At 41.7% G+C, this 20,888-nt stretch overlaps 3 protein-coding genes across 6 annotated transcripts in view; all 3 read right to left on the bottom strand.

The window, feature by feature from the left end:
* Nucleotides 1–1,557: 1,557 nt before the first annotated feature.
* On the bottom strand, nt 1,558–5,742 carry sumo3a (small ubiquitin like modifier 3a). The gene is made up of 4 exons (XM_020098110.2): nt 5,584–5,742; nt 4,567–4,695; nt 4,346–4,417; nt 1,558–4,198 (listed from the first exon to the last, which is right to left on the bottom strand). The coding sequence occupies exons 1-4, from the start codon at nt 5,602–5,604 to the stop codon at nt 4,136–4,138; spliced, it is 285 nt and encodes a 94-aa protein (XP_019953669.1). The 5' UTR covers nt 5,605–5,742; the 3' UTR covers nt 1,558–4,135.
* Nucleotides 5,743–6,599: 857 nt separating this feature from the next.
* pttg1ipa (PTTG1 interacting protein a) lies at nt 6,600–11,248 on the bottom strand. The gene is made up of 7 exons (XM_020097963.2): nt 10,956–11,248; nt 10,165–10,217; nt 9,800–9,908; nt 9,400–9,502; nt 8,939–9,004; nt 7,851–7,897; nt 6,600–7,331 (listed from the first exon to the last, which is right to left on the bottom strand). Exons 1-7 carry the CDS (start codon nt 11,035–11,037, stop codon nt 7,294–7,296), a joined length of 498 nt encoding a protein of 165 aa, XP_019953522.2. The 5' UTR covers nt 11,038–11,248; the 3' UTR covers nt 6,600–7,293.
* A 498-nt stretch (nt 11,249–11,746) lies between these two features.
* myo10l1 (myosin X, like 1) overlaps nt 11,747–20,888 on the bottom strand; it is a 98,665-nt gene continuing 89,523 nt past the window's right edge. For all 4 annotated transcript variants that reach the window (XM_020097886.2, XM_069535876.1, XM_069535878.1 and 1 more), the window contains exons 27-43: nt 20,632–20,736; nt 20,450–20,545; nt 20,246–20,339; nt 20,065–20,120; nt 19,520–19,662; nt 19,092–19,286; nt 18,690–18,847; nt 18,487–18,607; nt 17,918–18,066; nt 17,414–17,562; nt 17,110–17,317; nt 16,861–16,997; nt 16,525–16,648; nt 15,729–16,082; nt 15,458–15,634; nt 15,166–15,357; nt 11,747–14,817 (exon numbers count right to left, since the gene is read on the bottom strand). In XM_020097886.2, the coding sequence (XP_019953445.2) occupies nt 14,713–14,817; nt 15,166–15,357; nt 15,458–15,634; nt 15,729–16,082; nt 16,525–16,648; nt 16,861–16,997; nt 17,110–17,317; nt 17,414–17,562; nt 17,918–18,066; nt 18,487–18,607; nt 18,690–18,847; nt 19,092–19,286; nt 19,520–19,662; nt 20,065–20,120; nt 20,246–20,339; nt 20,450–20,545; nt 20,632–20,736 (2,563 nt within the window). In that variant the 3' untranslated portion in view covers nt 11,747–14,712. The remainder of the gene's footprint in view (nt 14,818–15,165; nt 15,358–15,457; nt 15,635–15,728; nt 16,083–16,524; nt 16,649–16,860; nt 16,998–17,109; nt 17,318–17,413; nt 17,563–17,917; nt 18,067–18,486; nt 18,608–18,689; nt 18,848–19,091; nt 19,287–19,519; nt 19,663–20,064; nt 20,121–20,245; nt 20,340–20,449; nt 20,546–20,631; nt 20,737–20,888) is intronic.

Here is a 20,888-nt window from a genome sequence, read left to right as displayed (position 1 = left end):
TGAGCAGCCTGTCACTCATCCTCCCACAACCGCCTCTGATGACACAGAACTGCCAGAGGGTTGGAGCTCCTCCAGTGCCTCAGCCCAAAAAGTATTTGCAAATAGTAGCATTACTTTAACCTGCTCAGATTGGAGCATATCAGCCACAGGAAAGAGAAAATGACTTTAAATAAAAGTAGTTTTTTGGGGTAAATAAGTTCTCTAACTCACAAAGTTATAATTGTCAATGGTCACACACAATTTAATAGTAGGAACAACAATTCGACCTTGTTTTGATGGTTACTAGGCACTCCTTCAATAATCGCTCTGTGTTGTGAGAAGCTTGTGTCAGATCTCTCAGAATCCTCTCATCCACCGACCGGCTCATTTACAAGGCAAATGCATTCAGCGTCTCTTCCTCTCAGCCACATTAAGATCATAGACTACACCTAGATCAGGACACAAGATACCAATACTGCCCTGCCCTGAATTTCCTCTATCCAGCCATCAATCTCTCTTCCTTCCAGGCATGGCACCCATGTGGGTGTTGTAGTTTCAATGCAGTAAAGTTAATCATCCACTCGTGTGCGTGATTTTCCTTATTCCTGGTTTGAATCATCTGCCGCCATTAATCTGAATGCAACTGTTCCCTTCAGATCAGATCTCAGGTTCCTCATCCATCCTCAGGTGATACAGGACATCCTGGAAGTTAATACTGTTAGATAATAATAATCATTCTTTGATATATTTGATATCAACTTTGATTTAAACCTGCTTCATTCATTTTAGTGATAACTTCTTGTCTTTTTTGAAATCTTTTATTCAGGTTTCTTTTTCCTGCATCACACTTCATGTTTATGTGTAATTCTTTGTTTTGTAATCTTTTTATCTTTATCATAGGTGTGTATGTGTGTGTGTGTTTTTCTTAGGTTAGGCGTAAGATGTGAATCATGGTTAGGTTAAGTTCAGGGTTAGAAATTAATTGGTCATGAGTAAGGTTTTGGTTAGGCTATCCACAATGAAGTTCATGCAAATTCCTAATAAGAAAAGCTGCACAAACCCTTGTGTGCGTGGTTCTACATTTCTGTGGGGCAGGTATTTATGTACGTGTGTCATGTAGGTTTTTATTGACAAAATAAAGTCAAACCAAATAAAGACATATTGTCATGGTTGAGTGGCGCCACCTAGTTGCCTTTTTACTGTTTAAGTAACAAAATACACTTCCATTCATGGACTTTTAGAATCATGGCTCCAGTGGAAAATGAACCCATGCTGCGTAATGAGCCACACTCCCTCCTCATAAAGTCTTAGGACAGAATGTTTATCTTAATGTGTAGAGGCATGAACTCTAGCCACAAAACTCATGTTGAACAATAGACACTGTGATCAAGCTTAAGATATGGAGTTTGGGTGATTGGCTGATGCATTGTGCTTTCATTATAGAAATTAATAGATTTATACAGCTTAACAACTTCATTAGTTTCTACCTCCCTCCACATCCTAATGCCATCCTAATATTCGCTAAAAGTTACATTTTAGAATTCACACATGCTAAATAATGACCCTTGTGATGGCAAATCTGAGTACCAAACTATATTTATTGTATACAGTAGTAAAAGACCACAAATAATGTACAAATCAGTAGAGAAACAAATAACATGACAACAACCTGGACCCCGTTCTTTGTACATTGAAGTTTAGCTCTCATGTTGGCCGGCTCAAAAAGCAGGTTTTTGTCCAGCTAACGTGGTTCTTCAGATGCAAGCGGAAGGCTGATTAATTTGTCTTGATAACTGTGCTCTTATTTTGTGAGAGGGGGAAGCTGAAAACCACGATCGTTACTTGTGATTGGCTCGTGCAGAGGGGCGTCTGCAGGAGTAACCACTGAGAGTCTCTGCACCACGTGATGTTATCAAATGAGCGGATAGCAGTGGAACAGCAAAGCAATAGCATGAAACCTAACCACATTTTCATACATCAGCTCAAAAACAGGTGTAAAACATGTAGAGTACAGTTTAATTACTTTTTTAAAATTACAGCACCTTTCTAGTGTTGCTGAACTACAACAAACTACATTTTAGCACAAGGGGAATCCACAGGGCCGGTTCCACCTCCTCAAACACTGCTGCTTCAAGATAAGGGTTTAATTCATCTCTGCACAACAGTGGTTCACAACATACTTAACTTTAAATGGTCCTTTGCTCTGGATCATACTGCACCAAACCACAATAGATTGTATTCCTAGATCGCACTGGTTTTATTTTGTTGGCGTTTTTAGTATGTAGGACTCAAACCGAGTGAATGTCATTCCCTTTCCAAGCATGCAGGCAAAGCTAAGGTGGCCTTTAAGTAACATATGAACATGAAAGGTTGAGCCAGTGTTTGGTTTTGTCCATTCTGAGCTACCATAGGAACATGGTGGACTCCATGAAGAAAAAAAAAAGACTGGCTCCTGATTTAGAAATAGATGGCTTATTCTAAAAGGTAAAGAAACCATTTGTAATTTCTTTTGATTTAACACTATTGAAAACATAATATTTATAAATATTACATTTCTTTCCTCCCTATAGATTACCTCAGTCCAAGAAACTGGATATTTAACTCCATTCAATTGGAACAATACTGATCGCCTGCATGTTTATCTGAGAAGACATAATAATTAAATAAAATTGATAAACTGAAAAGGGTTGAAATGATCCAACTCCCTCTGAAGAAGCTTGTACTTTTTGCAGGTTTTAAGCTGAATGACTGACTGTTTTAATACGAACGGAAAAATCCAAGCTCATGTCAGACCATCAACAATCAAACCGACGTAGTTATCCATGTACAAAGAACTGGGCTCCAAGGGTACAGAACACTTATCTCCCAAACTCCACTGGTTGACATCCATGCCCTCCCGATATGCAAAAAACAGCATGCATCCTTCTCCTAACTGCAAAATACCAGACATTCATCACCACGTGAGACATCTCGACTGCTTTCAGAAACTGCAGTTATAAAAATGCCCTGCAACGTCTGTCTTGTGCACACCAGCAAAACATCTTCTCAACAGTTGACAAAGCAGATAAAAGGTTCTTCAGAAATGCGTGACAGATAACATACCGACTTTTGTTGAAATACCTTTGCTCAAAGGGGAGGCCGATCCTCTAAGCACATGTAGAATCAGTTGTCCCACCTGCCTACATTCACAAGGGCAATACAGAGATGAGACAGCTGACTCTAAAAGCATGACTGAATAATAAGTCTGTACCACAGATAAGCTCAAAGAAAATTTCTAAATTATTAGCAGTCGAAGAAAAAGCGAATGACATTAATGAAATACAAACTCCCTTAAAATCTTAACCTTGCAGTTTGCTTTTATAGTGATCCAAGTACAGCAAATATGAAACAGAAGTTCAGTCTTTGGAGTATTGGTCCAAGCCCCACGACATTTATCTAACATCCGCTCTGATACCTATTTACAGGGAAAAAAAATAATAATGATCATCAAGAAGCCCCCTGGTTAATTCTTAAAAGAAAAAATCAAAAATAGAAAAACATTGCAGAAGTCTTTAGCAAAAGCACCTAAAAGGCGAAGAGAATTAAAATACATTTTGACAGGGGTCACCACCATTCAGACAAAAAACACGAGAGCGAAGTGAAATGGAAGGCGGGTGTGTATTAAGTTCAGACAGTGCCTCCACTTCAAAAACGTTTTTCATGCCCACTGACTGTGACCCCGAGACAGAACCTGCAGAGCCCCACGTTTGACCCCGCTGGATGAAAACTGTGACAAACTACTGGATACTACGTTTTCACTGGAGAGTGAACGAGAAGCATTGACAAAACCAGGCACAGCTGTGGCACGCTGCGGGTCACATCACAGCCTGTGGCGCCAGACGGAAAGTGTTGTCCTGATTGGCCAGCAGAGCGACTGTTGACACGCACAAAAAGTTCAGTCCTGGCTTAGACAGTATATAAACAGCTGAGTAGCCCCCCCAAACACACACACCTGACAAAAAACCATGACAGACATCTTGAAACTGAAGAAATGATAATAATAATTAGAATAATATAATAATAATAATAGGCGGAGAGGAGAGATGAGGAGGGGAGGGACTGTGAAGGTGGCTGAGGGGGCGTGGTCTGAGGGTGGCCGTCAATGACATGGGGGGGCTTAGCAGTGGCCGCCTGTCTGCTGCTGGAAAACATCTATGGTGTCTTCATCTTCCATCTCCAGCTGAGAGGAGCAGAGGGACAGAAGCTCAAGTTAGCAGATATAAAACCATAGCATAACACAATATAAGACAATGATTCAAGGCTCTGTACAGACGGGTAGACTTCTCCAAAGCATGTGAGGGATTAAGAGAATATAATGTTATCTTACCTGTGCAGGTGTATCCGTCTCATTGATAGGCTGTCCATCAAACCTGAACCTGATCTGCCTTATTGAGAGACCCTGAAGGAGTAAGAGGGGAATAAAAATAATAATAGTGATCCAGCTGATGAAGAGAACGAGTGGTTCATTAAAGCACGTCCAATATAATAACATGTTGCTGTGGAGGAGGACATTTTAAATAGCAGTCATGATCCGGGCCTCTGGCTCACCTGTCGTTCACAGTACGCCTTCATTAGTTTGCTGAGGGGTGTGTGTCTTTTGATTTTGAACTGGACCACCGACCCATCCTGTCCTGCAACCTTGAGGTTGATGTGATCGTTCTCGGTCTTTACTCCCTCCTGCAAAGATTAACGAGAGTTTAAACCAGCAGCTTAACCAAGGAGACACACACAGACCACAAACATGACATTAAGAGGTTTACAGCGAGACACAATACGGTTAATGGCAGAGCTGCCAGGAGACAAATCAACCAGGCACCACGAGCCTGAGAGCCACACACAGTTTAACAGTCGTTTCAAAATAAAGGTCAGGTCGAAGTGCAACAATGACGTGTGCTGAAGGATCCAGGCTGACGCTAGTTTAAAGACGGATGAACCAAAACAAAGCAGCGTGAGGATTTCAGGTTGGAACGTGTTTGTTGCCGAGCAGTCACGGATGCTAACGTTAGCATGATTAGCTACAGGCTAGGTGTTAGGCACGCCAGCCCTCCAGGACCGCAGCAGAGTTTAGCAGCCGGCGGCTAACAATGCTAGCAGCTTTGTTTAGCTGCTCTGTGACCGAAGGGAATCGAACATGTTTATGGAAACACAACAGCGAGGAAATAAGAAGGGCTTGTTTTTTCAAAACGAGTGCGTCACCCTGCGTTAGCGCCATCTGGAGCTGCTGCAGTTGCGGCATTTGCTGCGTTGCGCACGTAGCGTGGTCCCGTTACGACAAAGGAAAAAAATCCGCAAATGACAATCACGGTGTAATTGATCGTTTCCGCACACACGGGTCTCCGAGATGCCTCTCAACGGGGATCGAACCTTCTCTATTCCTGCCGTGGGCTGCTCGCTCGCCTGGATGTTAAGTGTCGATGTGCGGCTGCTCATTCATTTTGCGACACAAACACTGCGCCGATTCAAGAGAAACGTGCAAACCAGGCCATTTTATCCCGCACATCTGAGCGCAGGTCTGGCGGCGGCTCCACCGAGCCAGCCCCGCGAACCCCGGCCTCCATCTCTCACCTTTGGCTTCTCCTCGGACATGTCGGCTGCTTTTCTGTCGCCGCTTTTCGCAGGAATCGCTGGTTTGTGTTTTATTCGCGTCTCCGCCGCCGTCTGTCCTCTTGTCTCCGCCACTGACGGGTGCGCGCCTGGAACCGCTGTCGCAAATAAACAATTGGCTCTCGCCAGACCACGTGACTCGTAAATCGCGGGAGCGCGGACACGGGAGCGCGCAGCGATGCAAAATACTCGGTCACGCGAGCTGAAGACCTGAAGGTATTTGTGCTTGTGTAAGTGAGAAATACCAGAATGTGCATATTGAGTAGAGTTGCCACTGAGGTACTCAGGGCATATAGAGTTGGAAACAAGGAGAAGCTTTTTTATTTCAACCTAAATGTCCCCGGTGTTTAAAGGGATGGGTGTGTGTGCACAAAACACTTTTGGAGTTTCATGGGTAAACAGCGTTGCAGCCAAATCCAATCCAATTGGAGTAACTGGGGATTCTTTCTTCAGACGTATGAAAACAACAGAAAAAAGATAAAACAATGTGTTGTCCTCCAAGTGTTCAGAAGCCCCTACATTCAAATTCAACTCGAAACATTTACATCTTTTTACAGTTTTTAGTCTGAATTCCTTCTACCAGAAGTAGTGATGCTAGCTGAAGCAGCGATGCTACCAGTGGTGTAACGTCCAAAACCAAAATGTACAAATGTAATGTTTTGCATCTGAAATTGAGTTGGATTATGTGGACATTTCTCCACACTTGCTAGAAATTGATGTCATGTAAGGTATTTTCTTTTATAAATGTAAAAAAATAATGCCAACAAATTAGAGTCATCACTAGTTGGTGTAATGGGTAATACAATCTCCTTCAATCAAAGAACATGGTCATTTCAGTTGTTTTGTAAAACGTATCTATTGCCTCTTTACAAACATAAAACTTCTAAAACTTTTATTTTGAATAAATCTGCTCATAGTTACAAACAATCAATGATCTTTGATCTTATAAAACACAGAAAAACTCAAGACACAAAGTATAAAGGGAAAAGTAGTTTTTTTATGTAACATGATGCAGACCAGGCAACACAAACTCCACCAGAGTCCAGTGTCATTGACAGGATTAATTATGAAGTCCTTTATCTAACGGTAGAATTTGTCTGATTTCAGTGATCGATTTAGGTTGAAGATTTAATTTCAATGTTACTGAATCTTTCCTTCGGAACTTATCATGTGATAACAAATTGTTTTGAGTTGAACTATAGTAACAACACAATAAAAACAACAAAATGAGAAACAAATACACTAAGTAAAAAAATAACGATCATTTCTGAATATATTTCTAAACTCCATTAACTCAGAGCAACATACAAATATGTGACATTTGAAACATAACAGATGCAACAAAAACTGTGTCTGCTCCCAAACATGATTCTCTCCAAACTGTCCAATGAAACTGATCTAATAAATATGAGTGGACTGATGCTTCAGCAGCCACACTGCTGCTACATCTATTCTCTCCGTCACTTACAGCCTCCTGGTTCATTACAGTGAACATCACACTCCTGTTCATTGGCTGAGCGACACTAATGGCGGTCTATACAAACTGGCACTTCTGTGGCATTTAATTAACTATAGTTTTCATTCATCCTCGGGGTCACGTCTCCACTCACAACAACAAGACAGTCTGCTGCTGTCTATGATAACCTCAGAGGTCTGTGGTGTCTGATGCTCTCATGCAAATCTGGAGTACGGGTTTTGTCCACTTAGACCTGCAGAGACACCAACAGTCATTGAAGTCATACATTCATATAAGACACATTTTATTGTGAAATACCTATTGTCATTTCAATATCTTATGCATCCTCTTCACATATATACATATATACATGTGTATATGTATATATATATATATATATATATATATTCATCAGTTTACATTGATATTGCTTTTTCTAAATATTTCCTAAAGTTAGTATTCAACATTTACTTATTTATTATTAATTTGTTATGATGTTTGCTGCTTTAACTTTGAATTTCCCTGTAGAGAGACTTATAAAGGATTATCTTTCCAATCTTTCGTCAAATGACCATACGTCTACAAGTCATAAAGAAGCAACACTATCATGTTTATATAAGATGAAAAAGAATTCATTATCCAATCAATTCTCCCACCAAAAGTAAAAAGTGTCTCTTTCTGTTTTAAGGAACAGAAAATCCTGTGTCTGCAATGTTAGTGTTTGCACATGTGTAAAAAAAAAAAAAAAAAAAAAAGAAGTGTGAGGGCTCACCATATTTCTTCCTGATTTCCTCATGTCGGTCTTTCATCTCTGCCCTCCTGTGAAGACAAAACATTCTCCAATGAGCTGTGGCCTGACGGCTGATATCTTTTGTTCAGACTCTCAAACACTCCCAACAGTTATGTGGCCACAAACCAGTCTGGTCTGATAACAGGGTGACGTGTGCATTTTCCCCTAACTGTACATTCTGCAGTGCTATGACGGAAACTGACATGGATATGAACAATGCTACTGCAGGTACATCAATCGCACTAGATTTTAAACCATCAACACAAATACTGAGGTAAGATGAACCCTAAGATGCCCCTAAGCCATTAAAGTTTGTATTTGATTTTGTAATGGAGCTATTGTATGAGTGTGTATACATAAAGTATTAATAAATGCGTATTAAAATGTGCATTTGAACAGTAAAGCCAAAGATGAACAAATACAAATCACTGCTAAATCAAGGGGTGAACTAAGCCTAACTCAAACTTGATGTACATAAAAAAACACACTGCCATTTTTAAACAACTAACTTGCAATGAGCCAGTCATCAAAGTTGACATATGACAAATACAGTGCTCCACAGTGCTGCAGCATGCAGTTTGAATGGCTTGTGTACACAGGAATACAGTATTAATGTAAATAATAGGAGAAACATAATAATAGCAGGAAATACACATTACATGGACAACGAAGTGTGAGTTTTTTTTGTTAATGCATTGGACATGGACCAAACTAAATTGAATGAAATATCTCTTTCTCAAAGATGGTTTCCTGTCACACTGACTCATTTTTCCAAAATGTTTGGTTTCAATTTTTTATTTGACATTACAAAAAATGGGGTCAAACATCACGATTGACAGCTAAGACTGACTCGTGGTCCGTCGAGTGCATGTATCGATAATTTTTTTGTTTCATTTCTGAATGGTGGGAAGTGGAGACGCGTTGTTCCTCTTTATGCTTTAAGCACAGAACAACTAATGCTAAACTACAAACACTTGTACGTGAAATAGGAACAAGCACAAAAGAACAAACCATGAACACAGTCTTGAGTTACACAGTCAGTTTCACATACGCAGAACAATGCTGCTCACCTTTCTTCCTGCTTTGTTTTTGTCTTATCGTTTTGTCGCTGCATCTTGGCATTAAACCGATTGGATCTGACACAAAGACACAACACAAGGTCATGGTTAGTTGTAGGTCGTGGAAAATACACAGCGTGTGTTTGATCGTGTCTGTATGTACACACACCTTCAGGTAACCACTCCAAAGCCAACAGAAATGTTCAGTATTTGACTTTATTATCAACACACGATTAGCCTGACATTCCCTCACATAAAACCCACTGATCATAATCTCTCCTCCTTGTATTGAGTTTAGCTCCACACAGAGACAACCATCAGTAACATGAAGTCAAATCTCATAAAATGTCTTTCTGTGTAACTAGGACTTTTCTCGAACCTATTTTATTAATTGATCCCAAAGTGCATCTTATTCCATCAGTGTCTCATCCCGGCATCATTGTTCAGACTAACTTTAGCCACTGTTCACTTACCCGAAGTTTTCACACTTGCAGCAGCAGAACAAGCAGACGAAGAAGGCGATGATGATGATCCCACCAAACACTGCCAAGGTGATTATCAGGGTCTGGAAGTTCACTACAGACAGAGACACAACGTTATAGACTCAGGTTCCTTCAAAATAGAAAAAAAAAATAAGCAGCACTCTCTTCTTTTTCAACTCTTATTTTGAAATCACATCCCTGAATACATGCAATTAGAGTTTGTTGTTTCTTAACTGTGTCTAATGATAAGAATTCAGATTTCCTTCTCTAGTACAGTAAATTAAGTAGAAATGTCTCATCTGAACGCTTCAAATGAACAATGTGTGTGTGTGTGTGTGTGTGTGTGTGTGTGTGTGTGTGTGTGTGTGTGTGTGTGTGTGTGCACTCTTACTCCAGCAGAGCCCCCAACGAGCTTCATTCAGTGGACAGAGTGCGTGGGGGGGCAGGATGGTCTTCACTGGATATGTGACACAGGACTTGGTTTTGATGCACCACAAGCACTGTGACAAAACAAAAATCACCATAGCACATAATGGTCCCTCTATTATTCAAACAAACAAATGAAGGTATTCAGGGCAGGTGTGGGTTTGCGCTGTCGAGCAGGCGTCCAAACCAGTCTGACAAGTGTGGTGGAGGAGGAGGAGCCACTTGTTGTTGTACTTCCTCCACCTGAGACACTTCTTTTCCCATCACATGCACAAACTTGCATAATGAAATCAACCCAGCAGAAACCAAAGGATTTCTCAAAGGACTCACCGACACATTTTTCAGACATTCCTCACAGCTTGTTCCATTCTTCGCCTCACACACTGAGGGACACACACAAAAACACAGTCAGCAAGTTCATTAAAGAGAACTGAACAATCTACTTCCTTCAGGAGGAAAAGTACAAGAGACTTAAATGAAAGAGAGATTAGCAGGAGCTGATTAAACAAGTACTGAAGCTTTGGTTTGTCCCCACTGTGGTTTTTGTAACTATTACTAATCCTCTGAGGACATTTTCCATGGAGACGGAGCACAGCAAACACACAAGGCCCTGGTCGGACCAGTCATGTTATTGTCAGCAGACCAGGCAGGACAACAGCTGGGTTTGTCTCAGTGTCTCCACATATTTGTGACCAAACAAGCGTTCATTCTTGTGTGGTCAGTTTGTCTGGAGCTACTTCTGCTGGTTTTAAGGTCCTGAGGGCGGAAGAAGGTGAACTGAAGAGAGAATGATTGTTCCTGCTGAGAGGTTTCAATGATACACATGAATCAGACACAGAAACTCAACCTCAAAACCCAAGTTTCCCACATTGTTCTACTTTATATCATCCAACACAGTTTGAATAAAGTTTTGTTGCTGTTTGTAAACTTTTGTCCCCATTATTCAACCTGGACTCTGAAGCCAAAGACAAGCTTAAACAAAGTTGTCTTAAATAGGTGGGGGAGTCATTTTAAATTATGGATGAAAAGGTCAGGTGAAGATTTGTGTTCTCCTGTTTACGACTTAATATAATTGTCACTAATTCCTCAGTTAGCACAGAGTCACTGATGTCCTCTCCTACCTGAGTCAGGTGCCGCAGCGAAGACAGTGACCAAACCAAGGACGAGCAGGAGAGCAGGCAGCGAAATCCGCAAATCCATCATCCAGAAACTTGCAGATTAACTCAGATGTAACTTCACAGATTTAACGATTGAGGATATTTGACGAACCCGTGTGCGCAGGGAAGGAGGAAGTGATCCAGCTCCACCGGCTGAAACCTGAGAAGTGAACTCACCCAAACAAAGCGCAATACCCTGACGCACACTCATTACGCACCAGAGACGCAGGGAGGAGGGTGTGAGCGTGCGTGTGTGTGCGTGTGCGTGTGTGAGAGAGCATGTTTTCTCATTGGTAGAAGTTTAAGAAATGTTCAGATGCTTAACTTATTGTTATTCCACTTATAATGTATTTTATTATATCTTAGCACTTAGGTGAGTGGTCGATAAAACTGAATCACCACTATATAAAACATTACATTTGCCATATCTCATCAAGGTGGAGATAGTTTGAACTATTCAAAATACTTTTGAATATTTTTATTGCCGTGCGTCCACACTGAGTTGCAGGTGACCTTTTTAAAAACTCACAAGGGCTCATGAGATGATGAATGTTAAAGCAAAGAAGGCTTTGAGTTGTTTATTCCATCGGAGTACAGTATGTCCTCCAGAAATGTTTTAAAGCAAAAGTATGAAGACGTTTAAAAGGGAAATACTCAGTTAATGTACAAATATTTCAAAGTATTTGAGTAAATAAAGTTACTATCCTCCTGCTTCTTAGTCCTGTGTGTCAGAAATAAAACCACAAACAAATCGCTCGAGGACAATTTCCAATAATTTATTAAAGCATAATCTTGTAAAGCCAGTTACAAATAAAAAAAAAGAACAACACACATATCTCTCTCTTTCTCTTTTTTTTTTCAAACAAACACAATATTTTACTATGTAATGATGATAAATAGCATAACATGAGAACGGGCCCCACTCTGGCCGCCTGCGGCTGATAACAGGACCCTTTGTGGTGAAGTTGCCCTTCCAGACAGAGTTGTGATCTGTGTGTTTCACCTATCACACTCCAGCCACTGCAGGGCAACCTCTTCCTCCTCAGTGTAATATCAGTGACAGACAGAACCAGAGGTGTAGAATAATAAGAACAGTCAGCTACGGGTTCCTCTGTTATTGTATGGCTTATATATATATATATATATATATATATATATATTGTTTTTTTTACTTTCTCAGGGTTTGGCACTGATTTTAGTCGAAACTAAAACCACCAAAAGTTCAAACTGGAACCTCAGAGCCAGTTCTGTTTATTCTAACTCTATATAGGCAGGTTCCCAGTGGGTTGTGCGTGTGTGTGTATTTGTGTGTGTGTGTGTGTGTGTGTGTAGTCAGGGCCAAGGGAACTATTAAAAACACTGAGGTCATGGATTTTTTTCTATTAAAAATACAAAAGGTAAGTTTAAGATTTCAAAGGATGTTTAAAATGTACAATTAAAACTTTGGGGGATTCTTTCTTTCATTCTTACTACCTTCTTTCTGTCTTTCTTTCTGTCTTTCTTTCCACCCACCTCATTTTGAATTGCTTTATTTCATTTCTTCTGTGGAAAATGAAAAGAGATTCTCAGAGTCATGACCTCAGTATTTCTAAAGCCCTGGATTGCACTGCAGATACACAACAGACAATTTCAACTTCAGAAAGATTTATATCCTTGTTAGTTCTGAAAACATAACCTCTACCTCAACCTAATTTCACAGTTTAATGGATTGTGTTATGTTTCTGTGTTACTTATTCTTTCCTGGATTGTTGATGAAACACATTATTGTCCCACACGAGGGATGCTGCTGTATACCTGCAGTGCCACATTGTCAGGTGATGCTGACGGAGCAGCGACTTCACTTTCATCATGGAAAAAAAGCACACACATACACACAGAACAGTGATGACTCTCAGCATTCCCAGTGCACAATGAAACCATTTCTGAACCCGTTTCCTCACAGTGTCTTTATGTGTGCCCTTGTTTCCACTGAGACAGAAATAAAAAATAATTCCAGTACATTGTCAACACGTTATTCTCCCAAACACACCCACTGCAATACACACGGTACAATAAGAAATAAATAAACCCTAAACCCTCCCTTGTATACCCATGCTTTCCCCTTAAATCACAAGCACGACACCATTCTTTGCCAAGGTTAGTCATGTAAATACGTCTTATTTCCAAGGAATACACTCATTAATATTATTTCTCTTTTCTCATATCATACCATTTCCCTTTTCTTTTCCAACTGTTTGGATAAAACCATTAATACACTCACTCATTCTCACACACACACACACAGCACTTCAGGGTGGTTAAGATAGCGGGGGGGCGTACAGTAACAAGAGTAGTACCAGTAGTAAAAGTCACATTGTTGAAAATGGAGACAATCTGGAGCTTTTATGCACTTTAAGTTTTTAAGTCTCATGAGAACAGAATGAGCGGACGCAGAGTTACAATATTTAAAGTGTCCGTTTGATGCTTTTGAGCGACTCCCACAGATAACACTGATGATAAATCCACTAAAACACAGTTAAATGTCTATAGCCTGTGGTTTTGAGAACTCCTACATCTCCGTGAGTGAGTCACATTAATGGCACAGCCAGTGAATGATGTATTGGCATCAGATTCGCACACACAGCGGTCACATCATTCACTTCATTTTACACGAGAGGTGTCACATTGCATTTAGTGTGGCATCATTATATACTGTACAGTGCAGTGGCCACTGGAAACTCTTATATTGTGTGATATACAGTACAAAACGATACATCAGTTCATGTTTACATGTATGTGAATATACAGTAGATTTATGCTGTGTGTATTATATGTAGACATAGATAGGGAAACGTTTTGTCTTATAATATTCTGCTTGATATTGTCTCTATAGAGCCACGCGAGGCTCTAACCATGCACAGACTCTTTGCGTCACCTGACCACAGAGCCTCCAAAGCAAAACCTGCCCTCTCTCTTCTCACTAATATAGATTTGATAGTGTTCATTAATATTTAAAGCCACATCCTTTGGCCGTGTTTTCCTCCTGTTGCCACACGGTGGCACCGACGAGAAGCCCTGAAGAAGAATCGTCATCATGGAGTCCTTTTTCTCAGTCACAAAGTGGTGGAAGCAAGACGATGTCACGGTTAAAAAAGACGAGAACGGAGAGAAAGCAAGCAAGAACAAGAATTCAGCCTTGTTACGAAATACTGACAGCAAATAAGGATGCAACAGGAAGTGAGGACACGTGAAGAGAAAGAGAGAGAGACTCTGGACGTGGGAGGAGGACTGGGAAAGAAACTGAACTGAGGAGGTGTGGCTTTTCTTCTATCTGGCAGTGCACTGGGCGGACAGACTGAGGCGGCTGAGTTGTGCTTGTAAATTTCTGAGGTTCGTTTGTCCGGAAATAAAAAGCAGAGAGAAGTTTGGAGTGTGCTTGAACACCTACATGCAGGACTACAACTGGAGGGAGGGAGTTATGTAATTTGCAAGTCTTTGTCATGCTCATTTATCCAACGAATCCCTTATCCCAAGTGAAACCCAGGCCAGGAGAGAGTGTGCGTTTGGCCTCCGTGTCCACTTCTACCCCCGTTATGCTTCTGACACTCATCCACATCACTCCTGACTCAACCATGAGGATGCACTGGTTGGTGCGACCACCTCCATCCAAAACCAACCAACCGACGCAAGAGGTATCTGATCGCTGCTGGACAAATCGAGGGCTCAGGCTGGTTGGTGGCGATCACCTGACCCAGGAACTGGCGACGCTGGTCACCGACATGATGCTGCAACGTTTCTTCACCATCATGTTGATGTAGGCTCTCATGATCTTGGTGATCTCTCCAACCTAAAGAGTAAAAAAGATATAAATCTGTTTTGTATCATGAATACCAGTCCCCCGAGTATCAAATAACGTTAAACTTAAGCAGTGCCAAACTTAGCTATCTGACAGATCGACTGGGTGAGAGAGTAACAGAGCGCGGTGGCGGTAATGGAACCGAGAGCTGAGGCTGAACAGAATAATGTGACCACAGAGTGAGGCTGTGTGATGAAATAACTTTTACTGTCTTTTTTAATGTGCTCTGGTTGATGCAGGAGGAGTTGATGCACAAACAAGAGTCATTGCAGTGTTTGAATGGATAAAGACAAATATTAATAAAAATGTATATTGATAATAAGAAGAATGATCTTTCACCAGTGGAGTCTCAAAGAACATCTCCCTCTCATCCACAATGATCTTGTAGGTGCAGGGCTGCGAAGCTCCGAAGAAGGTGATGTGTTCGTACTGGAAGGTCTCCAGAGGTTTGGGTTCACCTCGTTTATAAACAGACACGTTGTCAGCGCTCACACTCAACCACAGATCATGAGGGAAGCCGCCCTCTTTACACTGCAGAGGGAGGAGAGTTGGGGAAAGGTATGATTCAGATCTTAAAAGACAATATGTCAGATTTTCTTGCACCGCCCCTCCTCTCTTCTTATTCGCTCACCTCCACGTCGAACAGAGTCGATCCGTATCCGGGCCACTCCTTAATGATGCTCATGTATTTCAGCATGGCCTGGTGCTGTGGCATTCCCTGCAGGCGGGTCCACTTCTCCAGGACACTGGTCCGTGTGGCCGATGTCTCCTCCTTCACCCACATCTCCAACATCTGCTCCTCCTCCACCTGAAACCACACCGGTCAGCCATCTTATACTAGTAATTGATAGTATTTTTTTTTACTTCAAAGTATGCAGGGTTTATAGCAAATGTTCTAAAACCTTCTGCTTCTTCAGTGACCCAGTCTTGAAGCTCCTCCTCAGGGTCCCGTCCAGGAAGCTCGGGGTCTTTCGTTTCTCAATCCCGGGGCCGACAACTCCCGGTCCTCCGACCAGGCCCTTCCCGTCTCCTGCTCCTCCTCCTACGCCTGCTCCAGCTCCGCCTGCGGCCCCCACGCCAGGCTTGGTGGAGTGGAGGATGCGATTGCGGAGACGTCCAATCGGATAGACAGTCCCCAGACTCCAACCGGCCCGACCTGCCCCATCAACGTGGAGATACTGGAGACGTAGAGCCGCCAGGTGCTGCAAAGTCTCCTCCGATGCCGGGAAGTGACCACTTATCAGAGACTCGTGAGCCTGACGGAGAAAGTGGAGTAATACATATTACATACTTACTAAACTTGTAGTTTAGTCAAGTGATGTTTTCTATACATCCTGTCTTGATATAAATACAAATAATGTTATGTGGTGCAAACTCTCAAATAGCCTTATTTAAAAACATGAAGACAAAAGATGGTAAACAAACTGTAAAACTAAGAAATTGGCACAGGAGTCATTTAATTTTGTATAAATGTGATTAATTTGTATTTTTTAAATAAACAAATCAAAATTTTGATGTGTGATACAAGGTCTACACAAGTCAAAAATGTAGTATAATCATTATAAAAAACAATAATAACTATAATCAATTTTGTATTGATCCATAATATTCTAATTTGTCTTTTGAGAAAAATCATTGTATGAATTTTAGAACGTATTCAATTGTCTTTAATTAGAGAGAAAAAAACTCTTCTCTCACCTGTTCGAACATGAAGGCAAACTCCACTCCTTCTTTGGGCATGCTCTCCACATCCAAGAAGCAGTAGAGTTTGAAGTAGAGTTTCCATTCTCCTTCCTCCTCCTCTTCTTCACTTCCTGCCAACCTGGGAAACAACAAAAAGAAAACATCCAGCACAATACTCATAAACAGCAAAACAGCTGAACTCAGTGCCAATATAAATCCTATAGATTAAAGCAAGTTGGAAATAGGCCACAATGCCTTGGTGTTTTAAATTATAAATTAAACTTTAAATGACATTACTGAGCAACATTAAATCTCTATATGCTGATCCACAATGTAAACTAACTGAGATACCTTTCAAACTTTGCCAGGACGTCTGCCACGATCACTCTGCTCTCCAGAGCTCGGTCTGTGACGGCGTTGTGTTCAAACAGAGAAAACAGGTTCTTGCTCTCCTCCATGGCCAAACCTCTGATCAGCTTCTCCACAACCTGCAGCAGCAGCAAATGAACAGGAGTATAATTGATGATTAAGGTGGATTTTGGATATTACTCACTACACATTAAAGATGTTGTGTGAGTCTATGTGTGTGTTGCTGTGCACCTCTCCAGCTGTGGTGTGTGAATTGATGGAGATCTTGCAGGAGCCTCCTCCGTGGCAGTAGACCGTGGTGCTCATCTCCTGTCTCACCAGCAGGGCGGCGATCTCCTCCTGGGAGGGAACAAACTCACGAGTCTTGGTCTTCTTTAAGGATTCCCCGATGAAAGTGGCATAGCGCTCGATCTCTGTGCCGGAAAAGCGCTCGCGTACCCTGAATCGGACCACACACACATTTATGACACTTTCACTCCATGAGCGCCACATCACAGAAGAAATACACACACCGCAGAGTCAGACACACACTGACCTCTTGAGGTGGAACCGGAGGTATCTGAGGATGGCTCGACTGGGTAGGAAGGTGCAGCTCATGCAGGTGAGAAGGTGCCAGTGTGCGCGATTGGCTGGGCTGTTAGGCTGAGGCACGTGATTGGTCTGCTTGATCACCTGACAATAGACCTGACAATACATACGAAGGAAATTCAAGTGTCAAATCACCAAAGACACATGGATCGTCATGATCATGATGTCATAACAGAACTAGAATTACTGCCGTTGTTGTTGTTGCAGTTGTATGCTTCTACGAACCAATGCTGCTTCTGTCTGCATACATTTGTTTCCAAACAGAAACTTGAGATATCTTGTTCAAGAGGCGAAAAACAGAGTGACCTTTGACCCTGGACCACCAAAATCAGAACAGTTCATAGTTTGCACGTATGTTGGAAAATTGCTGGAATCTCCTTTTTTACAGTTTTTTTCTATGAAAAGTAAAACTATTAAAAAAGTATATTTTTATAAAACTAAATCACTCAACCTCATCCCTGAGAGGCCGCAGGTCCTGGCAGGTCTGCAGGATGCCCTGGATGATGGGCACCGTGTCTGCCAGAGTCTCCATCTCCTGTAGCGAGTTGAACACTCGCACCGCCTCGTCCTGCAGGCTGGCGTAACCCTGCTGCCTGTGCACTGCACAGAGAAAGAGAAGAAGAAGAAACAAAGTTATATGCATTCACAAAAGATTGGTGTGATGGTGCCAACGTGAGAGGAGCAACAAGATAACAGGAACTTGAAATTCAGCCATGTGAACTATTTCACTGTGCATCAATCAAACAGAAAAAACTAAAGAGTCATTTTATCTGTAATTTGTGACCACGGAGCCGGGCTTCAGTAACTGTAGCAGCTAAAAATAGTTAATGATGCAACAATCTGGGCATCGATGAAAAAGGAAATCCTCAGTAGAGCGGATTGTCACATTTGGTTCAGCTGCAGATTCTGTGTTTTGCAGTGTCTACAAAGACCACGTTCTAGACCCTCCACTCCAGAGCGTACAGCCTTTGAATTGAGACACAACAAATATGTGAAATAAGAAGAGGAAGTTTCCCTTACAGCTGGTGACCTCTCCGTACGGCAGCGGCAGTAGAGGGGAGTGCAGAGGATGCTGGGTGTATCTGAGGATGGGGTTTCTCCTGTACATCTGCTCCACGATGTCTGGGTTCACACTGTTCTCCTGAGGACACACAAGCACATTAAATACAGGTTTTTCTTCTGATGACTATTACACGATCTCTTACTGTGGCTTTGTGTTTTACCTTGATGTCTCTGATGAGCTGCAGTGTTGGAGTCTCTATGGGCGTCTTACTGTCGACGACTCCCTGTATAGCAGCCGTCCACCTCATGGCCTCATTCAGCATCTTGGTGTAGAGGCGGTAAGAATGTTTCCTCCCGTACACTATGATGTTCCAGTAACCTGTAAAAAAACAACTCTATCAGCATCCACACATAAGAAATTAACCAATTAAATGTTGACACGAAGGTGATGAGGCTCAGCTTTTACCTCAGAGATATTTTCTCTGTAATTTAGTCGTATTAAATCCAGTACCTGGTACATGTTTCATGAACATAACTGCACATGCCTCTCCTCACCTCCTTGGTCTAATCCCTGATTAAACTTGCCCTCTCTGTCATTCCCTGCCTCTTCTCTTCATCCTCACCTGTCTCCCTGTGCACTCGCTCATCCGGCTGAATGATGGAGCAGAGGGAGTTAAGGACCAGAGTTCCCATCTTGGAGGAGTTTCGCTCTGAGCTCTTGTAGTAATCCAGCGAGTTGTGGGTCAAAACAAACCAGCGTTTCTTCAGCTTCAGGGAGGTGCTCTTAGCGTTCGTCTTCATCTCCTTCTGCAGCCAACCTGAACGATGATGAGAGCACAGGAGGAGTAAGACAGTGACAACAGGAGAAAGCAGTAAGTACAACCAGACCCATGGATTTTTAGGAGCCAAAGCTGATACCTATAGTAGAGATTAAACAAATTCTTATAAATCGGTCAAACCGACTATCGTGCTTGCAACCAACTTGGTGTGACACCATTTTATTTGCCAATTATCATTGTAATTGACAATAATCAAAATAATATTTTCTAACCCCTGACGAGGAACTCCTGCCCGTCGATCCTGGCGTCTCCTTTTGGTTTCTGCAGCAGACTGATCCAGTGATGCATCTCCTCTGGTGTGTCACTGTTGCAGTGGATCACACGATTGGCAGTGATGATGACAAAAGAGTTGGGCCTGCAAAGGTCGAGGGAAGAGACCTTTGAATAAATTAACATTTTCTGAGGGGCATAAATAAATTGGATAGAGTGAAAGAGTAAGAGTGTGTTTAAATCATAACTGATTCACATTTAGTCCAGGGTTAAAAATGTTTTATTTTGAAATACAAGCTGTGTTGTCTGTCTATTACTGTCTACTCTGACTAAACCTTCTTCTTCTTCTTCTTCAATAGATTCCATGTTTGCCTCATCACAACATCAACTGATTTATTTAGAAAAACCTTTTCACTTTCATTTTAAGAAAACAATTATGTGACTTAAGGAATGTTGAAATCTTCTGTGATCAAATTCAGATCCAAAATGGTCAAAGTCATGCTAATCATGTTACTCTCTTCTGTTTGATAATTCTTTGACATCTTACCGATCAGGGTTGTCTGATGCACAAACTGAGTCAATCAGCCCCACGTCAAGAGTTCCCTGAGGATGGAGAGGGAAATTATTCAAAATGTACACTACAAAATTAGTGTGGAATAACTGAGAAGTGAAGAATAATGCAAAACACATCATGCATGTGTATGGGCATCACATGTTTAGAGACTGACCACAGCGTTCTTTGGGTTGGCCTGTTCGTGGGACATCTCCAGCAGCTGCTCGGGAGTGCACACACGCACCTTACTGAGGACATTAAACCAGCCACTGCACAGACACACACAGACAAACGTGTCACAGGTTATAGAAAAAAGTCTCAGATATATTGTTATATTTTATTGCTGTTTCCTGCACAGTGAGACAGGTCTCTACGGCACCTTGCATCCTCTGGTGACTCAGCAAACACCTGATAGGTCCTCTCGTCTGTCACGATGTTCAGAGCGTTCTCCTTTTCATGATTATCCATGATCTCCCTGCACACACACACACACACAGGATACAAATTGAGCTGTTGTCCAGAAAACAAAGACGTAGTGAAAATGATTTTTCTGAATCTTACTTTGCAGCCCGGATGTCGATGGTTCCCTTCAGCTTCTCCTCGCTGTCGTTCTCGTAGTACATCAGTTTACTGTCCCTCAGTACAAACCAACGCATCTTCCAGTTTCTGAGGGAAAAACAAACACAATAAAACTAACGGCCAAGATACCACACTCTACACATCACACAGGTTTATCTGAATTGATTATAATTGATATGTGCACATATTAGGCTCAGTTTCTATTTGAATTCCTTTAACCTGCATCTAAGCGTGATGGT

The sequence above is a fragment of the Paralichthys olivaceus genome, chromosome 12, assembly GCF_024713975.1.
Source record: "Paralichthys olivaceus isolate ysfri-2021 chromosome 12, ASM2471397v2, whole genome shotgun sequence".
NCBI classification, from domain to species: Eukaryota; Metazoa; Chordata; class Actinopteri; order Pleuronectiformes; family Paralichthyidae; genus Paralichthys; species Paralichthys olivaceus.
Note: the sequence above shows the minus strand (reverse complement) of the source record. Positions and strands in the feature narration are given on the sequence as shown.